We start from the raw sequence: 27,508 nt of genomic DNA, 5'->3' as shown, positions 1-27,508 counted from the left end.
GTCAAAAGCCCTGTTGCAAATTAAAATGAGTTTTTAATGAGAACAGCCATTTCTGTAAGATTACAAGCATAAAATGTTGATATTTTGCTTTTTTTTATCTTCTTCCTCAAAAAATATGCTTTGATTGTTTCATAAATTCCTAGCCTGCGGTAGGCTGGCGCCCTGCCCTGGGTCTGTTTCCTGCCTTGAGCCCTGTGTTGGCTGGGATTGGCTCCAGCAGACCCCCCGTGTCCCTGTAGTTAGGATATAGCGGGTTGGATAATGGATGGATGGATGGATGGATAAATTCCTAGCCTCTTGAGCTATGCCATTTGAATTGCCACTTATGCCACAAGGTGGCACTGCTGCTTACTGAATCATAGAACTGAAATGTTTTTTCTCATGTTAACTTCTATTTAAAGTACATGATTACATTACATTAGGTTAGACAAACTTTATTAATCCCAAGGGGAAATTCAGAATTTATGCCATGTATGCGATGAAAGTATTATAAAAACTATCTTGCAGAGAATATGGACATTATAGAAGAATGCTTTGTCACACATGGTCCAGATTGAAAGGTTTCACTGTACCTGTGGTGTACTTTGTTATTTAAGAGCAAAATGGATCTTACAGAAGTAATGAAAGTACATGCCATTTGGGAGTGTATCATAGCCCGATTTCAAAAGTGGCAGCTACAAATTGCAAATCTGAAGTTGATGTTTTACTACTCTATGTAGAAATTTAAATTTAACGTTTTTAACAACAGATTTTGTTTCACTGAATAGTTTCACAGAATATTTTACTTCACATTATGATTGAGGAATAATTTTCAGCTAGGGGCAAAAAACATTCACACCCAGGGCAGCTAAGACTGCATAAAAGAAAAAAAGCAGAGAAAACACAGCTACTACCATATTTAACTTTCAAGGATAAGATTACACAGCAACACATTAAATATATACCATATAAAAAATGGGCACATTTTTGCACAATTTCCTTCAACGTGTAATTTTATAAGTGTTAATAGCTTTCATCATGTCATGGCATAAAAGTATAGCAAAAAGCATATACACCACTAGAATACACAAATTCTTTACAGTAATCAATTTTACAATCAGTTATAGTTGAGTTACACATGTATTGTTCTATTTTTAATTGAAAAGTTTTAATTTGCATGTTTCTGTAAGAAACTAAGTTTACAAAATGACCATACTTTTTAAATGTAAACATTTGGTTCAAGGCAGCTATTTGAAGTGCTGATGTCAGAAGTGAATATGCTTAAAGAAGGAGAAGACACAAAAGGCACGTTTTTCCAGGGATACAATTCCAATTATTATTTTGTAGTAGTTTATGATACTCATATATGATTTATTGGTGAACTGTGAGTTCTTATATTTGCTTTACTTGCAAATTAACTATTTTTAGACATTAACACATTACATTCGACAGATTCAAGAAAGTATTGAAAAAATACCTTGTGAATTTGGCTCTGGCAATGTCTCTCTTGCAACTAAGTGCATCACTGTAGTTTTGCCAAGGGGTAGTTTTAATGCTGCAAAAACAAAGACAATCATGATATTACTTTGAAACTCCTGCAGAGTTGCTGAAAATCTGTGCTAACTTAAATCTGTTCAAAATGATCAGTTGGACTCATTTTTTTAATATTTAAAGACTATTTCTTTTAACTATAAATTACAATGATAAATTAAGGGAGATATACTGTATGCTAAAAGTACTGTGATCTGGTAGAAGAGTGGATGGGAGCTGGGGTCTACTTAATGTGCACATGTTGAATTCTAACAGACCACAAGAATCTGCTTTGACTGCGCTACTTTAGAATTTGAACAAAGCATCTTAGTTACAAACTAGGGGGCTCCGCCCCCTGCTCGCTTCGCTCGCCAACCCCTGGCGTTGGGGCATGACAAAGAGTGAGATGTATGAATTAGAAATAGAATAGTGTGTAGGTTTGGATGATGCCTATATAAATAAAAAATAGAGTGTTTGTCATAGAGTAATGTTTTATTGGAATATTTCTTTGTATACAACATTAGTAGTAAAGATGGTGTCTTGTCTTTGAATGAGTCTTCCTTGGCATGGATCATTTATAACTTTAACTAACGTCAGATGAACGTCGAACACGTGAGAAGGCAACATAAAGTTGTCCATGTCCAAAAACGGGTTCAGAGAGGTAGAAGCCAACCTTGTCCATGGTTTGTCCTTGTGATTTGTTGATGGTCATGGCAAATGCAGGTTTAATGGGGAACTGTCAGCGTTTCAATGTAAAAGGTAATTCTAGGTCAGAACTCGTAAGGTCAATTCTAGGAATGAGAACAGTATTGTTAGCATGTGATTCTGTAAGAACTGTTGCTTGAATAACATTGTGTGTCATGGTGTTGACGACTAAACGTGTGCCATTGCATAAACCCTGTTTAGTGTTAAGGTTTCTTAATAGCATGATTATTGTTCCGTTTTTAAGGGTAAGGTTGTGTTGTGGTCATCCGTCCGGGTTAATAGTGTTCAAATATTCTAAGGGGAAATTCAGATGTTCATTGTCGTCATAAGAGTCAACTTTGTCAGAGCTTAGAAAGAGCCGTGTCTCTCCAGGAAGTAATGAAATGACCTGGTTATTAATGTGATTAACATTAATATTTTTTGGACATAATATAGTGCGTTGTGTTAATCACATATGCGAAAGCAGTATGGGACATTGCCTTTTGGTGGCCTGATATGTACTCCGGTAGATGTAAAAGCAAATGAACTATTGTAGGATCTAATGCAGTTCATAAAGTTTTTACTTTCAGGCACATCGTTAGTTAGAAGCTTCTGTAGATATTCAGGATATGAATGTAAAGGAGGCAGTGTAATTTGCCCCTTTTGACAACAACGTGTAAATTCATTATTTGTATTGCCAGTTGTTTCTTCTGGGAAGTTAAGTGAATGACAATGATTGCAAATGACATTCATTAATCCCAATGAATTTTCCTCAATAGTGGACTCATTATTGAAGGCGTTGTCAGCCAACTGGCGTAATCGTTTAGCAGGTGTCTGGTGCTGATGTCCGCGGCGGGCATGTTTTGCTTGTGGCGTTTGAGTGCCGCGTTGTTGCATGTCCATTATTTGTGACGCGCTATTTTTTACTTTTGTATGTCGGTCAGTTGAGTTCTCTGCTTTTGGAGTCTTGCTTGCTTGTTTTGTGGCAGGTCATATGTGCGTTGTACACGTCTGCGTTCATTTATTCTGTCTCTTCGCTCCCTTTTTTGTATGTCTGAGACGCGAGCTCTTTCTTTTGAAATCGTGCTTGTTTCGATGTAGCACTTTGAGACGCGCGCTGTATGCGTCTACGTTCATTGTGTCTGTCCATTTGGGCATGTCTCTGTAACGGGGTCACTTGAGCTTTGCGTTTTTTGATCCGAGACATTTTTTCTCCCGGAGTTTCCTTTGCGCGTTGTATGCGCCGCCGTGTATTTTCTTGTTTCATTCGTGTTCGTGTGTTTGGGTCCCGTTATCCGATCCGAATCATTTTGTACCCGTGACCGTGTATTCATGTCTTGTTTGTTCCTCAGCGTGCGAAATATGGATAAGTAATAAGGAGGATCGCACTCACTGTTAATATGGAGCCTTTTCTGCAGTTGAACGGTTAATAGTGTTTTATTGTAAGGAGATCCACCTATGCTGCCTAGTGTGAAGGTGTTGAGATGACGTATGTGTAATATGGACGTTTCCTTTAGATATGTGGCTTTGGGTGTCACTTTTTATTGATGTGTGGGGGGGGGGGGGGGGTGATGATTTTTGTTGCGCGAGCGTCTTCTTTCTTTTTGTGTTCCAGGGGCTTGTTGAATCCCCCTCTTTGTGTGTGTCCCGTCCGTTGCTTGCAGGGTGTGTGGGGTGCTTTTGTGTTCTTTTTTTTGTGTTCCAGGGGCTTGTTAAATCCCCCTCTTGGTGTGTGTCCCGTCCGGTGCCTGTGGGGGGGGGCCGGGGGTGCCTTGCTGTTGTGCGCGAGCGTCTTCTTTTTTTTTGTGTGCTAGTTTCATGTGCAATGGGTTTCGTGCGGCGCCTGCTTTTGACTACTTTTTTCTGTGCTCTTGGCGCCTCATTTCTTTGACTCCTTTTTTCTGTGGTCTTGTCCGCCTCTCACGGCCCCTCATTTCTTGGGGCGCCTGCGCAGTACGTCTTTTTGCGGCTACGGCCCATGGCCGGATGTCCCTGCGTCCATCCGGTTTAGCATTCTTGGTTAGTAATATGGATAAGCCAGATAGTAAATGAGTAAAAAACTGAGCTGAAGTAAATGGAAGGTAAGCCTCCTAAACATTCATTAACAATAACCATGCAATATTTTGAGCAAAATGAGATGAGAAACTGCTAACAGCAGCAACTGCAAACAAAATCATAAAATGTATTACTTTGGGTTTATGTGTTTAGTACACAGATTTAGCTTCTTCTGCAAAAGTACAGTAAAGAGCATACACATTCCAAAAACAAAGGTTGTCTGGCTGGACTTTAAATGGCAATCTCTAAGAATGCAGAGGCAGAAGCAAAATATCCATCGCTAAAATTGTTACCTACCCTAGTCAATGAACAGTAAATGTGAAAAATCTACTGTTCATTTGCTAAATATTGGGCACATTTTCCAATTTGTGTCCATCTTAGAACATCTGAGTTTTGATATTTTTTGTGTCAACATGTTAAAATTGTTTAAAAGTATCTGCATGGCCCCAATTTATAGCTATTTCTTATTTACAAGGTTGTTAAAAGATATTTTCTTCTCATCTGCATGGTTTCTATGCCAGTGCTGCTATTGTTTACTACATTGTGTAGGGAACAATTGAAAGGCACTTTTAAATACAATTACTGCATTGATTTCTCTTATATTCCTAAATTTTGCTTAATTTCCTAGATTAATGTTTTTTAAATTTCTCCTCTGGGAGCAGCTGAGATTATGTATATAGATCTTTTCACTGCTAGATTAGTCTACTTTTTAATAGAGGTGTTCTAATGGCTGTAAATATTGAATGGCTTTCTAATTTACAAATATTAACATTACCAGAAAATGTGTGTAACTGCTCTGACCCAATAGTAAAATGAATTTTACTGCTCTGTAAATTCTCATACATCATTAAACATTGACTCTTCTACTGTAGCCCTGGAATTTCTATACATGAACTACAATTTCAATTTCCTCATTGTACTTTCATTTGCAAAAGGAAAAGGATACAGAAAAAGACAAAAGTTAACCGAACTGTAAAAAATTGTTTCAACAACATGTTTTCATATTAACTCATCTTCTCAGTAACAAAGTTGTAGTTTACTCTTGCCAACCTGGACAGCAAACAACATTTTCTTTAAAATAAAGCAAATTAGGCCCTGACTCCTTGAATAGGGTCACTTTTAACAACAAAAAATATTGTCACACTAAATGCCAATGATAACTTTAGTGAACTGATCAGAAATGGTTTAATTAAACATACGTTTACATAACAATACAATCTGAAAAACATTTTAAAAGAATTGGATCTGTCCAGAATGCAGAACCATAGAAGTAGAATGCAATATCTGATACTATAGTGTCTTCCTGAAGGACTAAAATGACTAATCACTCTGCACAAACACAATGAATGTACTTAGGGCTTTCTGTGTTCTTTACAATAAATGGGCATACAATTTTCTCATGCAAATTAACTTTTTAAAACATTTGAGGTTGAAGCCTTAAAATGTTCTGAAGTACTTAGGTAATGAGGCAACTTTACTGAAAATGATTAGTGCTAATGGAGTTTGTCATCTTGTAACTGACTTGAACAAAAGTGAAGCAGACACTGGGTGATAATCATTGTCTTTTTGTGTAGCAAAATGCATGTTGTATTAAATATATAGTAACAGAAATAGATAGTGAAAATTAAAAGACATGACAGCTTCAACAAGGTGAGTAGCCTGTCAGGTAACAAGGCTAACTCCTATTCCAACCCATTGTCATCCTCTTTCAAAAAAAAAAAAAAGTGCAATAATACAATTTAGAGTGCAAAAGAATGCTACTGCAGTAGCTGAACTTTATTTGAATTTTGTAAATTGATATTACATTTTGACTTCTTTAAATGTTTTGATTTTTGGTGGTTTAATGTTTTATGCATTATGTTCTGTGTAGGTTACTCTAAGCACCAATGACACACACACAGAAAAAGAAACAGAGTGGTAATTATTTACCTCCTAATGTCACATTTCCATGAAGAAATCTGCCTTGATAGATAAGCCGCAAAATATTTGGGCTGCTGACTTGTTCTTCTTCCCAATCTACAATAAAAAAAAAATTCACATTTTAAACCACTATTTGATATATACCATTCTAGTAGAAGGTTTTTGGAAATGTTTACTTTTAGTATCCTCTAAAAACAATTTTTTATAATAAATAGTGAATTTCCCCTTGGGATTAATAAAGTATCTATCTATCTATCTATCTATCTATCTATCTATCTATCTATCTATCTATCTATCTATCTATCTATCTATCTATCTATCTATCTATCTATCTAAAACCACTAAAATTGTGATTGAAAGTTGTATTTTGCATGAAGTAATAATGCTAAAAGTTTTAAAATGCAGATCAGATGAAAAATCTTTTTAAAGAAAAATTCTTAAATAATCATAATAAGAAAAATCAATCTTACCCATTGGCCAGTTGTCATAAACATGCTTTGCAATGTCTGCTGCAGAATCATTCGGAGAAAATAAGAATTCTTTTGTTTTTCCACTCACCAAAATTAGTCGTAAATTAATCTGAAAAACAAAATACACATAAAGCGTTTAGTTCTGCAAGTTAATTCTATTTAAATTGGCCTTAAATTTAGGCTAGTAAGTATTCCTGCTGGCATAAAAACGATTCATATTTCGTATCAGTCATACTGAATATTATTTCAAAGCTCTTTGCAGATGTTATACTCTGCCATTTTTGTTTACATATACATTATGAGAAGTACTAGATTAAGCAAATCATTCATGATCTTACAGAGACCTACCTGTTTGTATCTAACTTCATTACACGGCCATAAACCCGTGATGAGACTGTAGCCAGTAGTTATAGGAAATAACACTAAGTAATAACAATGTTTGTTGAGTTATATAATGAGAAATATATGTTAATAAACTGTTAAAATTACAACTTCTCAATCTAATCACGATAAAGCTCACAACAAAGTACTTTCAGGATATTTATGCTAAAATGCACAGTAGTGCATGTTATTGTCAATTAAATATATAAAGATATTGTGTAAAACAGAACAAATAAAAATACTACTGTAAATCTCACTATTCCAATAAGTGTTATTACATTAAAAATACATGAAGTACAAAAATACAATTCCAATGACTTTTTAAATAAGTAAACTTATAATAATATTCTATGTAATTATAATAATGGAAAATCAAAAACAATATAATTTATATTCACATATACATATACATCTCTGTCAAGTAATCTTTATCCTAAAATTGTGTGCAGCATTTTCACTGGATGTACAGTAAGTGAAATTAAAGACAACTATGCCTACACAAGTTACTTATTGAATAGTACACAGAAAAAAAACAATTTTTATGATCTCATAGAAGTGGATTCAAGTAAACAAAGAGAAAGAACATAATTTTACCTTTTAAGCAAAGAATATGAATTTCTAAGGATTTTGCTAATTGCAATATTTTTTCACTAATTTATTTTTTAATTATGAACAGTTTTATCAGATATGATTCTACAGGAATTTGCTCCAGTTCTTCAAGGCTATGCAATGGAAAAGAATAGATACAGCAAATAAGTACGACGGATGTCTGTAGTATAACAGGAAGCTGTGTCCTTAAAACTAGGTAGTTGATTTTTGTCAAATGTTTTCCAAAGTACTTTAACTGGAGTATATTCTCAAAACACATGAGGGCACTGATTTCAAAAACCAATGCACCTTCTATTGTATTTAGCTGCTCAGGGTTGCATTCTCTTAAAAGTACCTTTTGACGGTGTGCCCATTAAGCATACTATATAATACACTGGATGTTTATTGTCAAGACTTTAAAATTATAAGTTTATATTTCAACAGTCAAGAAATAATTGATTATTTCATTATTGTGAAATCATATAGCCAGGCAATGTGGTATAGTGGTTAAGGCTTTGGACTTGAGGTTGTGGTGTCTAAATCCTGCTACTAACACTGTGTGACCATGAGAAATTCACTTTACCTACCTGTGCTCCAACTGGAAAACCAAAAGAAAAGTAACCAAATGTATCATAAACGTTGTCACCTTGGATAAAGGTGTCAACCAAATAAGTAAATTTAAGTATGTAAAATGAATCAACACTGCCCTTCAGTAAAAGGAAAACAAAAAGTTAAAAAAAAAAAAAAATTTACAGACAGTATGAAGGCACTTTAAAATAGTTATGACAGACAGAGCCTATCTTTATGTAGTTTCGACTCTTTGTATTTGAATGAGTAGTATGTATAAACCAAACATTCATGTGAAGGAGTAGATCAGTGCTCTATAAATACAATATAATTGGGGAATCTATCCGGTAATCGGGAGCCTGGGATTCCCGGACATTTTTCATTCCTGGGAATGAAACTGCTGTAATTCCCGGGAAAACAGGAATGGCCAAGCTCGCATATATAGCGTGTAAAAGTGTAAAAATCGATCAAGAAGTAAAAATCGATCAAGAAATAACAGAGTTATAGTTGAAAATAATTTAGGTGGCGCCATTGCTGCAGCTTGCACTTCATCAGACAACAGCTTTGAACAGCAACTTGAAATTGCAATGTGTCAGTCTGTTGTATCCGCATTATCTGTATCAAGAAACTTGCCATCACAGAATGATGACAAAAAACTGGATGCATCAGTAAAAGCTGAAATGGCGGTGTTTCAGAGCAACAGCAAGCGTGGGCATTGTTTAGAACAAGTGTATCAGTATCTGATGACTGTGCCGCCTACTTCAGTGGAGGCAGAGCGTGCTTTCTCAGCGGCTGGTGTACTCTGCACGAAGGTGCGCTCTTGCCTGGACGACCGCACGCTGGACACGTTGTGCTTTCTACGCTCTTATTACCGCAACTAAAGATACATGTACTTACATGACAGCATGAACGGCTTGCAGATAAGGTTAGTCTTTTATTTGTGTCAACATATTGCAGTAGTTTTATTAAAAATAAGTGTTGGTCATTCTAAAACCGTTCACATGTGAGATGCCCGTGCACTGTGACATCCCCGGGAGCCCGGGATTCCCGAATTCCTGGGAATGGATAAACCCGCCCGGGAATGGATTCCCTAAATATAATTTCAATGTGTTGCTGTCCATTATTGAAGACGTGTACTGCTGAATCCAGTGCCCACATTAAGGGGATGGTTTGATTTGTGTAAAATAGATTAGCATGGGGAAGAATAAAAAAATTATAAAAATAAAAAAAAGTTAATGAGAATGGGCATAAAATAAAAATGTATTAGTTGAGTCTTTTGACTTAGCAAATGACTTACTACTGTAAAGGCATAAGCTTACATTATATACAGCTGTAGGCCTCAGGCAGCACTGCACAGCATCTGCTTTTGTAAATAAAGTATTAGCATGACAACAAGGAATCAATAATTAGATGTTTGAAAATAAAATAATTAAATATATTGGGGACTTGTACTAACAATCCACAGAATAGAAATGCCTAAACAAAGTTTTGTATCAAAAATTCTTGGAGATGAAATCTGGAGAATGTTGCTAAATATGAAAAACAACTATTACAATCTAAAAGACTTTTTTCTATTTTTTTTACTTTTATGGCAAATTCAGTATAACAGTGTTCTGTTGTTTTGATGGGCTTAGGATTGACAGAAGAAGAAATATAAATTCAGATTTAACAAAAGAATAGCAGTAGAAAAAATCTTGTCTGTTATATAGTCTCTAAAAAATGTAACAGCCATTATTATTGAGTCCCATGGTGTAGTATGCGCAGGGTTTGATATATGTGTGTAGCTCCTGGATTGCAGGTTATAATTTTGCCCAGGCATTTCCAAGAGTCAGCATTCCTTGAGGATGATTGTTTTCTAATGATATAATGAAAGCAAGATGACTGTTACTAATAATATCGAGACTTACACTCCTCAACATCATTTTGAGTCGCACATGCTGCATAAAGTTGGGGAGACACAAAGAAAATGCTCACTAAATTCTATACTATGACATTTATAGGAAGACAAAATGTATCCCTTAAATCTTTCATGTATATCGTTGAATCAAATTATCAAAACATTTTTTATGTTAACTTATAAAACATTTAGGATAGTGTCCCATGCATGGTTGGGTCCCTGTCTTGTGCTTGATGTTGTTGGGATAGACTCTCAGAAATCCTACTCTGGAATAAGTACAGAAATCCATATGGCTGGAGGAAAGTACAAGACAAAATCCTTTCTATGATATTGCTAAGGGTGTTGTTCAAAGATGGGGACAATACCCATTATTTATAAACTGAAACTAAAAACTGTTCTTTAAACTATGTACTTGAAAAAAAACTTGAAAGAACATTTTTCTAAAAGTCAATGTACTTTACACCAAACTAATGTACTTTACTACTTCTTCTGTGAAGAAGTCTATGTGAACATTGGAGGACAGGCAAACTCCATACAGAAAATGGTGTGTAGGTGGAAATGTATTGCTACTGTCAGGTGGCAGCAAAAGCTTCTGTGCTATGATACTGTGCAATTTTCAGGATCTATTATTTTTTAATCTACTGTATGTACGGTGAAATAACGTGACCTACAGTATAACAAGCATGCCTCCTGTGCCCTCAAAGGTTTCTAGATGACTGCATCGCCAGTGGATTCTTATACACAACACATTTTTCTTTTGATCCAGGACTTACCCTGTATGAAGTATATTGTATAATGTATATAATACCAGAATAACAATGTTACCAAGTGAAAAACTATTTATCACCAAGCACTCTTTTAAAGTGAATAAAAAATTATTTGATAGACATCTATTTAGAGAGAAACATACTGTATTACGAACATAATTGTTTTTAGCAATTTATATAGTTTAACAATTCATTATTAAATGCTAGGTAGCACAATGATGAGTTAAAACACTTGACCAGATACTGTATATGTGCATTTCTTTTTTTGTCATTTAGTAATCTGGTTTTTTTTCTCCTGAATCAAGAATGTATGTTTGCTGTGAGATAGTCTAGTATTCCAACTTTGTCACCCACAACTCTTAAATGGACAAATGAAAATGGATGGAATGTTTCAAACCTAAACCTTAATAATCATTCCCTTCACTGATGCACACATCCCAGAAATATGTAACATATAACATTTGCTAATGCATTTTGACTGCATTGTTAAAGATGGTGTAGTATTTTGTTACATTATATATGGAAATAATACAGTATGAACTCACTACAGTTCATTTCTTACACACAACAAGGAACTTTAGAGGAAAGAAATCTCTGAAGTATATGGGGCATTTCCATATTCCAATTGCTTTAAGCCTGTCTATTGATTTTCCAGCATATATCTTTTAAATTTATTGGTACTTGGCTGAATGTAGATTGTTAAGACAGGCAAATGCTGCTGGAAATGAGATGTAATGCAATAAGCAGCCCTGTGATATATAATTCAAATAATAATTGGAATTAAAAGTGTTCAGAAAATGCAGGCAGTGTGAGCTAGTACATAGGGCAGACTTAGCCTACCTCTTTGATACTCAGTCAAAGACACACTCATGTGAGTAATGCGGTAGAAAATCCACTGTGCAAAATAATAATAATAATAATAATAGTAACATAGTATCAGCATATGTCAACTATGCCCTATCACCATACCCTGGAAAAGCTAATCATCTGATCACTGCATTTACCTAAATTAAAAATTAGAATACATTTCACGTATCTAAAATGTATAATAAATTTACAGTAAATGTATCACAGTAAGTTGACTTCAAAAGGGTCCTGGCAATGTCCATAAAATAGGAAATATTGTGAGAATGCAGGTGATCCCTAAGATGATACAATAAAACACCTTAATACAATACCTCAAAACTCTACATTTTTTAAAGCTACTTTTACATTCAGCTGATATCAAGATAAAAAATTTCCTTTCTTCAGAAAACATTTCACTTACAATCAAACAAGTGTCTGGCCATTAAACGATCCAATACATGTCCTAAGGAAACCTGATGTACATGATTAAATGAGTTTGGCATTAGGCCACAAATATCACCTATTCATCTTCAACAGAATACAGTGAATTGAAATATTGATTATTTTTTACTCCCTGGTCTAAAACCTTTTGAAGTCCTTTATTTTGTGATTGAAAGAGAAGACCAAGGTGTCAGTCTTTGCATTTTTTAAACAATTTTGGGTAAAAGTATTTAATTAATCAATGGGTAGATTGCACTTTTTCACTTAAATTGTGGCAGATGTTAGAAGTGTGGTAATTGATATTTTCTTTTTAAACACAGACTTATAATTCTATGTTACCTTTCCTATACTAATTTGGCAGATGCCTTCATCCAACATGACTTACAACATTTATAATACAATTGGTTACATTTCTTTTATTTTCCCATTTGGAACACATGCAGGTCAAGTGACTTGCTCATGGTCACACAGTGTCAGTTATCAGGATTTGAACCCATAGCCTCTGGGTTTAAAGTTCAAAGCCTTAACCACTACACCAAACTGCCTGTCACAATTATTAGGCATTTAGTTTCAAATGCTTTTCTGGGAGTTGTATTTACTATAGGCAACATTGTGGCATTCACAGATCCAGCACTATGGATTTAAATCTTGTGACCAGTTGACATCCCTATAGTGTAGTTTCCACTCATATCTTCAAAGGCATTTAAGTTAAAAAGAATTTCAAATTGGCACTGTGTAAGTATGCCATGCAATGGACTGAGGACATACGCCAGTGCTGCCAGGATAGACTCCAGCTCCCCAGTGCCCATTTAGAATGAAAAACTGTATCATTGCAAGCAGTCTTACTACAGTATGTTTGGTCCAGTTACTATAGTGCCATTGATATATTTGAGAATGTGACTGGAAATTATTTTAATTTTTGTTTAAGTCATAAGGAAATAGTGAATGACTTTCGGGGCTCCACTGTTCCATTTCTGCATAGGTGAAATTTACCACCTGTGGTCTGCTCTTCAAAAATCAAACATACCATTACTGGTGAAATTTCACAAGCCTAGGGGTTATAAGTTTTAGGAATTCATTAAACTGAATTGTCTTAAAGTCAGGGGTGCAGTTAATAACTTCTCCTGCTATTTAATGTAGTGCTAAAAATACTGCAAGAAAGTGGTCTTCCTTTTAGATGACAAGTTTGCATTCTGTCAATGTAATAAGTAAATTAGCTTGTCTAGGGAAAAAAAATTGTAGTAATAATATTGCTTATGTGTATGTCTTGATTAGTGTTGATCTTCAAAAGTTATCAAAGGTTTTGGATCTGTACTACATCCAGGTTTCCATACTGCATGCAGTTTGCAGCAGAGAGTGAGTTACTTTATAGGTATCGGTGTTATATATTCAATGGAAGTAGTCATAATATTCTTATTATAGTCAACTAATACAGCCCTCTAATCAAAATTGTACAAGTTTTTTTTATTTTTTTTATATACAAATGAGAAGTGCAAATCCACCTAAAGTAGGGATCAGGTCATGACATCACACATGTGCTAAGGAGATTGGGTATTGATCTTATAGTATATGTGTGTGAAAATTCTGGGCATGGCTGTTATAGCTCTGTGATGTCACACTGGCCTCGCATAGTATTATGGGGAGCTGGAAATGAAATGTTCATCTAAGCCTGCCGCACACAATCTTCCACTGCAATATTCAGCGAAAAAGGTCACCAGCAAAAAAACAGCATATTCTCTACGAAATACATTTAGGCGAATTTTGCCAATCAACAAATATGGTTTAATAATAAAGGTTTTTTATGTAATAAGATTTGTGATAAAGTATTTTTATTTTCCAAATTACTGTAGTGGAGACAGATGTCCAACTGTTACAGTTTACACATAAACAACTTGTTTTTATAGTATTTAGGCTTGTTTGTAGATTTTAAAAAATAAAAATACTAATAACTAACAGAATTTCAGACATTCTGCATTAGAGGCAAGAGTTTGATATTTGGGCTAAAGTGCAACCTGTTTAACTTTGTGTAAGTTTTATTTGTTTGCTGTAGTGTACTCTAATTGAACAAACCCCAGCCTTTAAGAAAAACCGAGAGTGCCAAAATATTCAATTGTAATCCACAATCACTTACAGGTCCAAAAATTAGTACTAAAAATTAACGAATATACTAAGGATGAAGTCTAATGCAAGTGAGGAACCAGTTCTAAACAGGATGCCAATCTATCAGTGAGCACACTAAAGCAGCCACACTGTCTCACTCATGTTAATTTACAGTTGTCAATAACCGTAACATTTACAGCTGGTGGATATGGAAGGAAGCTGTGTAATGAAAATTTCTTGCAGACAGTCACCAGGGCTAGAAGTGAAACCCATCTCACTGCAGATGTCCTAGCCATTAATCAATCATGTCTACTGACAGATAAATAGATAGAAACATACATAGTTAGCTTTTATTATATATATATATATATATATATATATATATATACCACAACATTCACTAAGTATTTATTTTTATCATAGACAACAAGGGCTGAGGCTGGCTACGTCAGCTTCAAAGATCTTAGTAAGGGCAAGAAGTAATTTCGCTCATGAGCCACATTCCTGAAGTGCTACCTCTGAAAGGGCTACATTTTCAAATTGCCATAGCAAAGGCCAAAAGCTGCCTCTAGGGCTGTGCTCCTGTCAGAGCTTCCCAGATAGCTACCTTTATCTAGCGGAACAAGCAGAACTTACACCAAGCAAACATGTAGGACTCTAACAAAGGCCAGGAGGTTCTCCTGCTAGGTTACCTTTATCTTTTGGTTTCCTGGTTGCTACCTTTAAAAGAGCCAAACATATAGCAAATCATTCAAACAAGCACAGCTCTCTATTACATTAATCACTGGGGTAGATAATATCAATAAACAAGGCAAGTCTCAGTGAGATAATATTCAAACTTTAATCATTACTTATGTTTATCTGCATAGCGAACAGTTACGAAATAACAGATTTCAAAAGCAGGAGAAAATGTACAACCACAATAATTCTAATTAATGTACATAAAAGCAAGCTCCATTTCAGAGTAAGTGAGTGGAGATGTCCATGTAATTTAATGAGTTCATTCTTCTTAATCCAAATGAAGCGTTCTTTAAAAGTATGTGCTACCTTCATGAAGCAGTCTTTCTCCTTTTCTTAGTTGGGGTGCATTTTATGTAACACTGTACTTTCATTCCCTGACAGCATGAAGGTTTGGTGCATCTTCAGAATTGCCTATGCCCTCTCTCTGTCTCTCTCTCTCACATATCCAACACTACATTTTCATATTAAAAGGTTCATACTGAAAACTGTGTTTTATTTTTGTTATATGGATTTTTCTTAAACCGCAACACCGTTTAAATAGCCTAAACAACGTTCGTAACATGGCACAGCCGGAAACGTTTTAAGGGGGGGACCTTTTTCACTGCTACACCGCTAAACACGCATGCAACAGAGTAGATGCGTTAGTGGAGGTATTGCGCAGTGAAAATGGACAGAGAACATTCCGAAACTGAAGCTGTAGCAGACGATAAAGTTGAACATGACGACACAGAAGAACTTTGCCTTGAAAAAGGGAGTCATGTCTGTTGTCTGGAGATACTTTAGTTTTAAAAGGTCGGATGTGGACCATTATTATTTTAAAATGTGTGACTGCTGTTTCTATAGTACTGGATAATACTGCAAGCCAAGTAGCACAATGCCCCCAATAATTGAATACTGTGTAATGTACCTGGGTACTGTGTAATAGTGTGACGATGCCAGTCCCCTACAGACTCCCTCTTCCCACATGGGAGTCTCTTGAACCAACTCCGTCGATAGTTATGACCGAGATGAGACGACAAATCTCACTGAAGCCAGGGGATGGTGGAAAGTGCTCAAGTGCTTTTATTAAAAACAGTCAAAAGTAAAACCAAGTGTCCATTGTGCAGTGTTAAAAAAAATACAGTACCCAAATAAATAGCAAATCCATAAAACCAGTGAAACGTGGGGATAAGATCCATAATAAATAAATCCATTAAAATAAACGTTAAAATGCAGTCTCTCTCTACACCCGATCATATCCCACCACCTTCTGTCTCTCCAGCTCACCCATCACTGGTGTTGCCGGCAGAGACTCTGCAGCATGAACTCCTTTCTGCCAACCCCCGGCTTTGCTGCCGCCACACTGCGTAGCCAAACCGTCCAAGGTCGGCACACCTCCCATCTTCTTTCACACTCACTCAGTCGCTCCTCGGATCCATTGGGAGGCTTTTGCATTCAATGCTCCACAGCTCTGGAATGCCCTACCAAAGAACTTGAGAACACAGCAGATTGTGGGCTGTTTTTAAAAAAAAAAGCTAAAGCCTTTTTTACTTAGGAAAGCATATTAACAAGAATGCCACTATTTATTGTTGTTTTATCTCTGTTTTCATCTTGTTTTGTCTTTATTAAATATTTTTATGTAGCACTTTGAGATTTACTACTAATGTAAAGTGCCTTATTAAATAAAATGAATTATTATTATTGCCATACATCTCCCTCGCCCCTTTCTACACACTTAGTCAGTGGGGTGAACCAGCCCCTAGAGCGCCTGAGCCTGCGCTCCTTCACGGAGAACCAACTCGTGCTGCCTTCTCCTTCCTGGTATCTGGTTCGTCTCTCATGACTGCCTTTTCCCTTCTTTAACCTCCTTCTGTTCTGTTTTTTTTTCCTTCCACCTATCCTGCCGGCCCATAAATATACGTCTACATGGACGCAGTGCCTTAATCACATGCCTTAGGAAGCCGATGAAGCAATTGCACGTGTGGGTGCAACTCGACCTAATTACCTCTTCAACTCCCCGCTGTTGTGCAATCGCGCCCACGGAGATGGACAGTTAACTGGATTTAAAAACTGGCCATATTTTTTTTTTGAAGCTGCGGACCCGCTATAACACAAATAGCTTTATAAATGCAAGTTGCAGTTGTATTATTTACAGTGGTGTGAAAAACTATTTGCCCCCTTCCTGATTTCTTATTCTTTTGCATGTTTGTCACACAAAATGTTTCTGATCATCAAACACATTTAACCATTAGTCAAATATAACACAAGTAAACACAAAATGCAGTTTTTAAATGATGGTTTTTATTATTTAGGGAGAAAAAAAATCCAAACCTACATGGCCCTGTGTGAAAAAGTAATTGCCCCCTTGTTAAAAAATAACCTAACTGGTGTATCACACCTGAGTTCAATTTCCGTAGCCACCCCCAGGCCTGATTACTGCCACACCTGTTTCAATCAAGAAATCACTTAAATAGGAGCTGCCTGACACAGAGAAGTAGACCAAAAGCACCTCAAAAGCTAGACATCATGCCAAGATCCAAAGAAATTCAGGAACAAATGAGAACAGAAGTAATTGAGATCTATCAGTCTGGTAAAGGTTATACTGTAAAGCCATTTCTAAAGCTTTGGGACTCCAGCGAACCACAGTGAGAGCCATTATCCACAAATGGCAAAAACATGGAACAGTGGTGAACCTTCCCAGGAGTGGCCGGCCGACCAAAATTACCCCAAGAGCGCAGAGACGACTCATCCGAGAGGTCACAAAAGACCCCAGGACAACGTCTAAAGAACTGCAGGCCTCACTTGCCTCAATTAAGGTCAGTGTTCACGACTCCACCATAAGAAAGAGACTGGGCAAAAACGGCCTGCATGGCAGATTTCCAAGACGCAAACCACTGTTAAGCAAAAAGAACATTAGGGCTCGTCTCAATTTTGCTAAGAAACATCTCAATGATTGCCAAGACTTTTGGGAAAATACCTTGTGGACTGATGAGTCAAAAGTTGAACTTTTTGGAAGGCAAATGTCCCGTTACATCTGGCGTAAAAGGAACACAGCATTTCAGAAAAAGAACATCATACCAACAGTAAAATATGGTGGTGGTAGTGTGATGGTCTGGGGTTGTTTTGCTGCTTCAGGACCTGGAAGGCTTACTGTGATAGATGGAACCATGAATTCTACTGTCTACCAAAAAATCCTGAAGGAGAATGTCCGGCCATCTGTTCGTCAACTCAAGCTGAAGCGATCTTGGGTGCTGCAACAGGACAATGACCCAAAACACACCAGCAAATCCACCTCTGAATGGCTGAAGAAAAACAAAATGAAGACTTTGGAGTGGCCTAGTCAAAGTCCTGACCTGAATCCAATTGAGATGCTATGGCATGACCTTAAAAAGGCGGTTCATGCTAGAAAACCCTCAAATAAAGCTGAATTACAACAATTTTGCAAAGATGAGTGGGCCAAAATTCCTCCAGAGCGCTGTAAAAGACTCATTGCAAGTTATAGCAAACGCTTGATTGCAGTTATTGCTGCTAAGGGTGGCCCAACCAGTTATTAGGTTCAGGGGGCAATTACTTTTTCACACAGGGCCATGTAGGTTTGGATTTTTTTTTCTCCCTAAATAATAAAAACCACCATTTACAAACTGCATTTTGTGTTTACTTGTGTTATATTTGACTAATGGTTAAATGTGTTTGATGATCAGAAACATTTTGTGTGACAAACATGCAAAAGAATAAGAAATCAGGAAGGGGGCAAATAGTTTTTCACACCACTGTATGTATATAGCTTGGCTTGAAGCAAGGTCCATATTAATGCAATTTGCAATATGATGGATCAGTTGGTAAAGATGTCATCACCAAGTTGCACTTGTTTAATTTTATTTTATTTGGTACATACTGTGTAAAGTACCTGGGCTTGAAGCCTTGAAGTAATAGTATTACTGGAAGTTGCACTATTATTTATTTTATTATTTATTAGTTTAAATACCGTATTTACCCGTGTACCACTTGCACATTTTTTCCCGAAAATTAGCATTAGAAAATCAGGTGCGCATCATACACGAGGAAATTTTTGCTCGTTCATTCGCACGTGCTCTCTCGCTCTTTCGTCATGCAACAAAAACAGAAGGGCATTTCACAGAAAACGTGCCCTAAACTCTTCCTATACAATCACAACATGTGTCGTACACGGGGAAAATTTTTTCGTGATTTTCTTTGTAAAAATTAGGGTGCGCGTCTTATACGAGGGCACGTGGTACACGAGTAAATACGGTATTATGCAGTTTAATGATGATAAAGTTATTTAAAAAGTCACTTTAACATGTCAGTGGACAGAGATTGTTAACATTAACAGAAAGTGTAGATGGTTTACCAAAAATATTTACTATTTATTCCTTTTCTAAGATAGGTTCAGTGCAATACAACTTTTGACAAGCACCGCTGGATATTTTATTAAGCCTAAATGCCTCTTTGGATGGTTGAAAATATGTTGTCAAAATTATAGTTTAAGTTGTTTGCAAAATTTGTTCAATAAAAAGGTTCTATATTTTGACTGCAACGGTCATGCAATGTGATTCCTTCTCTTCATTAGTGCCACCCCCTTGAAAACTTTATGGGGCCATGCAAACCTGTATTAATACTTGTGTGCACATTAAAATGTTTTTTGTACAATATACAATTCTCATGACAGTGGAACAGGTTATTCTTAGCCAGTCTACCGCAGTAATTGCAGTGGAAACAGTGGTTAACATTTACTCATGCATGGGAAAAAAATACAGTCGAATACCATTAAATCGGTATAATTTTGAAAAATACCGTGATATAGAATTTTGGTCATACCGCCCAGCACGACATTCCTCCAATTTAACAACAACATCATCTCCCTCACTCTTCCTCTCTCAAAAGCTGTAAAGCATCTGCATCAAGCCAATATAGGTGATTCCTTTTATAACGTTGCCTGAGGTGAATTTTTAGTAAGTGATGTCAGTCAAAAATTAGACAACTGAGAATTTACCTTGGTATTTCCAATAACCTCAATTTATTTTAAGCTAATCATGAGATAGGCAGCATGGTGGCGCAGTGGTAGCGCTGCTGCCCCGCAATAAGGAGACCTGGGTTCACTTCCCGGGTCCTCCCTGCGTGGAGTTTTCATGTTCTCCCCGTGTCTGCGTGGGTTTCCACCCACCAGTCCAAAGACATGCAGGTTAGGTGCATTGGCGATCCTAAATTGTCCCTAGTGTGTGCTTGGTGTGTGTGTGTGTGCCCTGCGGTGGGTTGGCACCCTGCCCAGGGATTTGTTCCTGCCTTGTGCCCTGTGTTGGCTGGGATTGGCTCCAGCAGACCCCGGTGACCCTGTGTTAGGATATAGCGGGTTGGATAGTGACTGACTGGATAATCATGAGATACAACAAATCTCCCAACAGCCCCTATTCCACATATTCTTATGGGCATATACCTGTATACACTGGTTAGTTTATGCGAGCTTAAACATAACATTCTAATAGACAACCAACACTTCTTCTTAAGGTTTGCTTTAAATTTACATAGTTTTACCAAAATTCTTATTTTCATACCTATGTCCATGCCAAAATTCAATACTTTGTCTAAGCACATTGTTATTCCAATCAATTTCTTTGGCTGATGATTCAAAAGAAAAACAGATCTTATGAGCCCAATTCCCAACTTGGCTTTAAACTTAGTCCACAGAGTCTTCTAAAATTTCTACTTCTTTCACTTGCTGTTCAAATTCTTGTCTTTATTCACAGTTCAACCTCTGCTGCTTCTCTCTCATACCCAGCTATTCCTAACACTATGATATAATTTAGCTAATTGCCTACTTGTGCCGAACTTATGTCTGAATTTTGCTTCTACCAACCTTCTGGTAAACTCCTGTTTAAATATCAAAAGTAGTAGTAGTTTTCACTTATGAACTCCATAACATTGTTATAAGTCTTGGCCCCACAGTTTACTCACTTAAAAACCTATATCTTCCTACATCTTACTTAAACTTGAAATTTTATCTCCCATTACACCTATAAAATGGGGTCTGTTGCTGGTATACCAGACAATAGAGGGGATACAGTAGGGAAAAAGTTGACAAATGTTCTATAAGGATGACTCACATGATTCATCATAAGACAGAGATGGGTACAGAGAAACATATACTTAACAATAAATGCAGTGCAAATATCATTACAAATATCTAACATAATATTCCACAGTGGGAGAAAAAACCTAAATCAAAATGATCCCATTCAATAAAATGAAATAACAAAATGCTTTTACCTAGTCTTTGGAGAGACAAAGAATCTGCAGTCCTTATTGACAGTAATGGTGTTTTTTCTCCTAATAGTTTTATCCCCAGGTGCTGTCAGAATCTCTATGTGGTAATTATTTTATGATTGGGGAAAATATACTGTAGACTTTAAGTTTAGAAGAAGCTGCACAGATGGTACACATTTATAGATGATTCTAAACAAAGTTCAATCAGTTATTATCATCAGTCACTTTTTCAAACGTGTTTCAGACCTAAACTGTTTTATCATTGTCAGCATTAGGTTTTTGGGGAAATGGTGCACTACAATGTTATTAATGTTTGATGTTTTGACTCTTTTGCACAAGGTAGGAAACAGTCCTCTAGACAGGACACAAGTCTATGGCAGTGCCAGTCATGAACACTCCTACAGTCTTAACACTTTAATTACTGTATGCTGTCATATGGAACAATGGATGGGACTGAAGTCTGACTTTCTTAGTCTGTGCAGGAAATGTACTAACTACTTGAGACGTCTGGTCTGTATATGTCATAAAATGGGTAAACAAGCATCAATTATTCAAAACCCTAAGAAGTAATAAAGGTGACTCTAATACAATTTGTTATTAAAACAAAACTGCAAACTGATGTATTAATCCATTTATTATTAAGCAAATAATAGACTAAGAGGGCATTTTTACAAATTAGCTTTGTGCAAACTTAAGTTGTAGCCTTCTCACTGCTTGCTCCAGTAGGTTATTCTATGCAGGAATAAAAACATTTTGGGACTAAGGCTAATTTTAAATAATGTAAATATAACAGCACCACATAAAAAGCTATTCAGGATAGGCAACTGGAATAATTACTCAAAAGAGATACTATATAAATTAGTAATACAAATGGGGCAGTAAAAACTGTTCAAAATATGCATAATATTTATGGAGTAGACACTGAATATAAAATCTTTATCTCAAACACGAGAGCAGATATTTGTTTAAACTGGCATCCCTTTCAGATTTACACCCAGTTTGGTTGGGATTATACCGTACTTAAAATACCTGCAAAACTGTGAGTTCAGAAAAAGATAGATAGATAGATAGATAGATAGATAGATAGATAGATAGATAGATAGATAGATAGATAGATAGATAGATAGATAGATAGATAGATAGATAGATAGATAGATAGATAGATAGATAGATAGATAGATAGATAGATAGATAGATAGATAGATAGATAGATAGATAGATAGATAGATAGATAGATAGATAGATAGATAGATAGATAGATAGATAGATAGATAGATAGATAGATAGATAGATAGATAGATACAGAAAAAGGATCCATGAATGGATTTATAACATTTTCATTAGAACTAAGTACTCACTGGTCTAGAAAGCAATGTGGTGCTCTAATTGTCCATTCATTGATCCAGCCCTGCTTAGTTTTCCTTTACTGTTTCCCATTTACAGGCATACTTTTTAAATAAAAATGTTACCCGTTTCAACTTTCTAAAATTTTTTGGGACATTTTACTTGCCACTAAGAAATTTATCTGAACTAGTAATCAGAATTACATTTTATGTGACATCCATAACTATATATAATGTTGTTACAGATGTCCCATTGAAAGCTTCTGTAAGAGTACTTTTTTTGACTAAACGGTTTTATTTCACTTCCAGTTTTAACACTAAACTTTATAAGATAAAGCGTACATTTTAGATTGGTTAATTCAAAGTCCTGACCCAAATCCAGCTGTGATGCCATGGCAGGACCTGAAGTGGGCAGTTCTTGTCAAACACTCCTATACACTGCATTTGTACACAGGAATACTTTTGGTCTAAAAATGTGAAGTGGGATTTGTGAAAGGAATGAGATAGCAAGGCATTTGAAAAAAGTGCAGAACACATGTGAAGCATACAATAAAATGTGAACCAAACAATGATGTCACTATTTTTGCATAAAATATTAAAATAAACCTTAAAAATCTTCATCTACCCCAATTCTTAATAAATACATTAAAAATAAAGTACACAAACAAATTTCTATATTCTCATTGTTTATTCAACAATGTTTATTAAAGGAAAACAATTTAAGATGTCATGTCTGAAAAAATGTGAACCCCCTAAGTTAGTAGCTTGTAGCACCACCCTAATTAGAAGTGATAACTTGGCGTAAGCTAACTATTTATTCAGAAAAATAACATCAGACAAAACAATATAATTTAGCAAATTATAAAAAAACAAAAAAATATACCACCAAAAAGTGTTTAATACTTTCAAAAAAAATATTTCACATTGGTGGAAAAAATCTGAAACAATGAATTGTAACTAGGGCTGCAACTAATAATTATTTTGGTAGTCGACTAATAATTCAATTTATTTTTCGATTAGTCATGATTATTTCATGCCTGACTATTTTGATGCTTGTGACCTGTGGTTACACATCCTGTTCTAGGATCCAGTGCATGTCTTACCTCATCTGCTCACGTCTGTCATCCTGTGAATGTCACCCTGATGTCTCTGCATTAACACGATTAAAATTAATAATAATCAAATTAAAATAACCAGTGAAACATATGAATTTGAAAATAATCAAATATTTTTATATTAGTGTGACCATCACAATAAAGAAGAAACACTTTAAACAATACAAACTAAAGTGCACATACGCTTTAAACAGAAAAAGTGCATTTAACATAACCAAAAAATACATTGTTAAAACTGAAACATTTTTCATATTTTAGTAATAAATGACAAAATGTAGACATAAACTATATAATGTATAAAGCCTGAAGTGCAAAGATCAAATAAACACTTTCACAAAAGGTTCAAGGACGATACAGTAGCTTCCGTGGTGCAGCGGTAGGAATTGCTGACTTATAATCAAGATTCTCCAGTTCGATCCTGACTGCCTTGTATATTTACCGTTTTGAGTAGTGAGTTGCTCTTATTGTTATTATACAATAAACACATACATTTAATTTGCGTCTGTAACCGCCACTGTAAACGTATAGTACTTGTAAAGGTTACCTTTTTTGTTCACTTTTATTCTTTTAGTCACGATCACGATACATACTACCACCCCCCCAGGGATCTGACGCTGTTACTTTTTATCTGAAACTGGGAAAAACTGTAAATGTGAGTGGTGTTTTGAGACAATCGAACTGAAAAATCTCTGATCTGGACGGATAAAAGCTGACACATAAACGCTGGCGAATCTGCCTTATTCGTATCTCATTGTCACTTGATTTTTTTTATTCAATTTTATTGAGTGTTCCTGCTTACGCTGAATTAGTATGCACCTTACATCCTGTGATGTCAAAGCCGCACTGACCAAAAAACAGAGACATAGGTATATGATATTTGGAATTATTCATTTTATGACCTTATAGTACATTTCGAAAAACATTGTGGCACGGATGCAACATCATTCATATTATTAATATTCATTCGTGTACCTTCTTGCACTTATAATCAGTGACCGCGTTTCAACCTCCCCGCCCCTGATCTTGCCCAGTCTGCACTGGACTCCAGGACATGCAGAGGAAAGAATGTTCCTCTGCAAGGTGAGCCATGAACGCTCTTCTTTTCTTTTCTCATTTGACCCTGTACATTCCTTGCACAGTACATGTGCTTTGATCGCCGCCAGGTCAAGCTTGTTATAGCACAAGCAACCGGCCACCTGCGTGTTCCTGCTAGCACTGAATAAGCTCATGCCTTCTGGTGTCAGCGCACAGCACCATGGAAAAAAAGAAGACAGACAAATATATGTGACATTTTCAAGAAATCATTGTATGACCTGAATAGTACCAATCAGAAAACATCATTGCACTAATGCAATATTATTTGAAAACAAACTGATCGGGTGTAAATTTGTTAGTTTTTTTCACTTTTATTTTCTCAGTCTCGTTCACACTCTCCCTCCCCTCCTGATCTGACACTAACTAACTAACAGCGACAGCATAAATTCTCAAGAGATGGTGGCATCACAGCTCCAGGATGCTTGTGTTCCAGATGCTCATGCATCGCGGTGGTGCTCCCGAGAAAAGAAAGCTCCGCTTTGCATAATCTGCATTCAACTTTTTTTTTCTTTTTCAGTGAAGTGCTCCCACACTTCAGAAAGTTTCTGTCTCAATTTTTTTCCATCTCCTTCTCCATCCTCTATTTGACTCGCCATTGCAACCATGTTTATTTTCCTCTACATTCTTCTTCGTTGGTAGGACTGTGTGCAGTCTTGACAAACAATAACAAATGATACTGCCCCCAGACGTTCATGTAGTGCATTGCAGTTACAAAAACCAGTGTGTTTTTTTATGACTGGAGCCTCTATTGAAGGTTCTGTTTATGACGCGTCGACAATAAAAAATCTGTGTCGAAGATTTTTTGTAGTCGATGTTGTCGATTACGTCGACTAATCGTTGCAGCCCTAATTGTAACAATATATAAGATGACATCATAAATGATACTGCAAAAGATAACAATTCCAGTGACAGAATGTACAGGTACACTGGTTAGCTCTGCTGGCTCACCTCTTCACGGTACTCTATTTATGCAGTTTCCATTCTGTCTCCTTGTCTACACTGGTATTTTTCTTGATACTCTTTTTTATTTCTCCCACAATCCAAAGATATTTTTATTCAAATTAGCTGGAACCTCAAAAAACTGCCTGCTGTAAATGCACTCTGTGATGGACCAGTACCTTGTCATGGCTTGGTTCCCTTTAGTGCTAAACAATTCCACTAATTAATGAATAAATAAAGAATATATAATATGAAATCTGCCAGTGTATATTCTGACTCAGAACACAAGGTCACCAAACGTCTTGTCATTTTAGTATTCAACAAAATATAAGGGCAACACCAACATAAACTTAAATTAAAAAAACATGTAACAGTACTCTGCTGGACTTGCATTAAAAGGTACTTTTGTATTCTCCCAGCAGCCCTACCATTCCCTCTTGCTTATCTCTGCCACTCCTGGCCGCTCTGTTCAAGGTTTATACCTGGTTATGGGCTTATTTCTAGACACCGTTGGAATCACTTCTGAGCTCAGTGGATGTCTGCATATATCAACATCCGATCACATTAGCCTCTAATGGTATTTTGTATCTATGGATTTTAAAATTCTCACAGCAGAATTAAAAGAAAGGCACCAAAGACTGATCCTAGTCTCCCTGCCTTTACTAATACACACCTTGCATTTCTTTGAAGAATCCAATGTATCACCCACTACCCTATACACTAGGAAGCTTAGGACAATGACTGGTAAACGGTACTAATGCCCTCTGATGTCCATCATTTACCCATACTGGTATTTATAAGGTTTCTTTAGACAACACTGCTGTGAATTTCTTTAATATATGATCCCTGTTATTTCCTGTATTATATCGCTTGCACTATCTGCAACTCTTAACAACAAGTAAAAATATAGTTTATATTGTAATCTGAAAGCATTGTTTCCTCTGCTCAGGTATAAAAACATTCTAAAAGGAATTTCAACCAGATGGTAACCTATCTGGAATCGGATCACAAAGAAACCCAGATGCACTTTGCTGGGTGATGTAACAGTTTTAACTGCAGAAGCAGACATAATGCACAGCCAAAAGCACCATACTAAATCAGATTACTAAGAATATATTCAGCTCCAACAAAACGTCCAGTATGTCAGCTTTATCATCTAATTTCATTTACAGCTATTTGCTTTATAGTTGGTTTTAAAATTCTATCAAATTATGAAATGAAATCCAATAATCTATGTCAGGAAACAGAGGCTTGTAAAAAGAGGAGTCCACCAGTAAACTGAAAGCATCATGAAGAAAGGGGAGCAATTTGTCTTTCTTGTTTCTAAATTAACATAAGAAATTAACATAACATATTAATTGGTATTTGGAAATAAAGACTAAGATTTATTGGAAGTATAATAGGAAATAAAACTCTTCACATACAGTAATCCCTCGCTATATCGCGCTTCGCCTTTCGCGGCTTCACTCCATCGCGGATTTTATATGTAAGCATATTTAAATATATATCGCGGATTTTTCGCTGCTTCGCGGGTTTCTGAGGACAATGGGTCTTTTAATTTCTGGTACGTGCTTCCTCAGTTGGTTTGCCCAGTTGATTTCATACAAGGGACGCTATTGGCAGATGGCTGAGAAGCTACCCAACTTACTTTTCTTTCTCTCTCTCTTGCGCTGACTATCTGTGATCCTGACGTAGGGGGTGTGAGCAGGGGGGCTGTTCGCACACCTAGACGGATACGGACGCTCGTCTAAAAATGCTGAAAGATTATCTTCACGTTGCTACCTTCTGTGTG

The 27,508-nt window shown here is 36.2% G+C and overlaps 1 protein-coding gene across 1 annotated transcript in view; it reads right to left on the bottom strand.

Annotated features, from left to right (window-relative positions):
- Window positions 1-27,508, bottom strand: part of ubl3a (ubiquitin-like 3a) — a 137,701-nt gene that overhangs the window by 1,651 nt on the left and 108,542 nt on the right. The window contains exons 2-4 of the mRNA XM_028799341.2: window positions 6,639-6,747; window positions 6,178-6,264; window positions 1,457-1,534 (exon numbers count right to left, since the gene is read on the bottom strand). Of these exons, the coding sequence (XP_028655174.1) occupies window positions 1,457-1,534; window positions 6,178-6,264; window positions 6,639-6,747 (274 nt within the window). The remainder of the gene's footprint in view (window positions 1-1,456; window positions 1,535-6,177; window positions 6,265-6,638; window positions 6,748-27,508) is intronic.

This window comes from Erpetoichthys calabaricus, chromosome 4 (genome assembly GCF_900747795.2).
Source record: "Erpetoichthys calabaricus chromosome 4, fErpCal1.3, whole genome shotgun sequence".
In the NCBI taxonomy this organism is placed as follows: domain Eukaryota; kingdom Metazoa; phylum Chordata; class Cladistia; order Polypteriformes; family Polypteridae; genus Erpetoichthys; species Erpetoichthys calabaricus.
The sequence above is the reverse complement of the archived record's forward strand: the minus strand, read 5'-3'. Positions and strand labels throughout refer to the sequence as shown.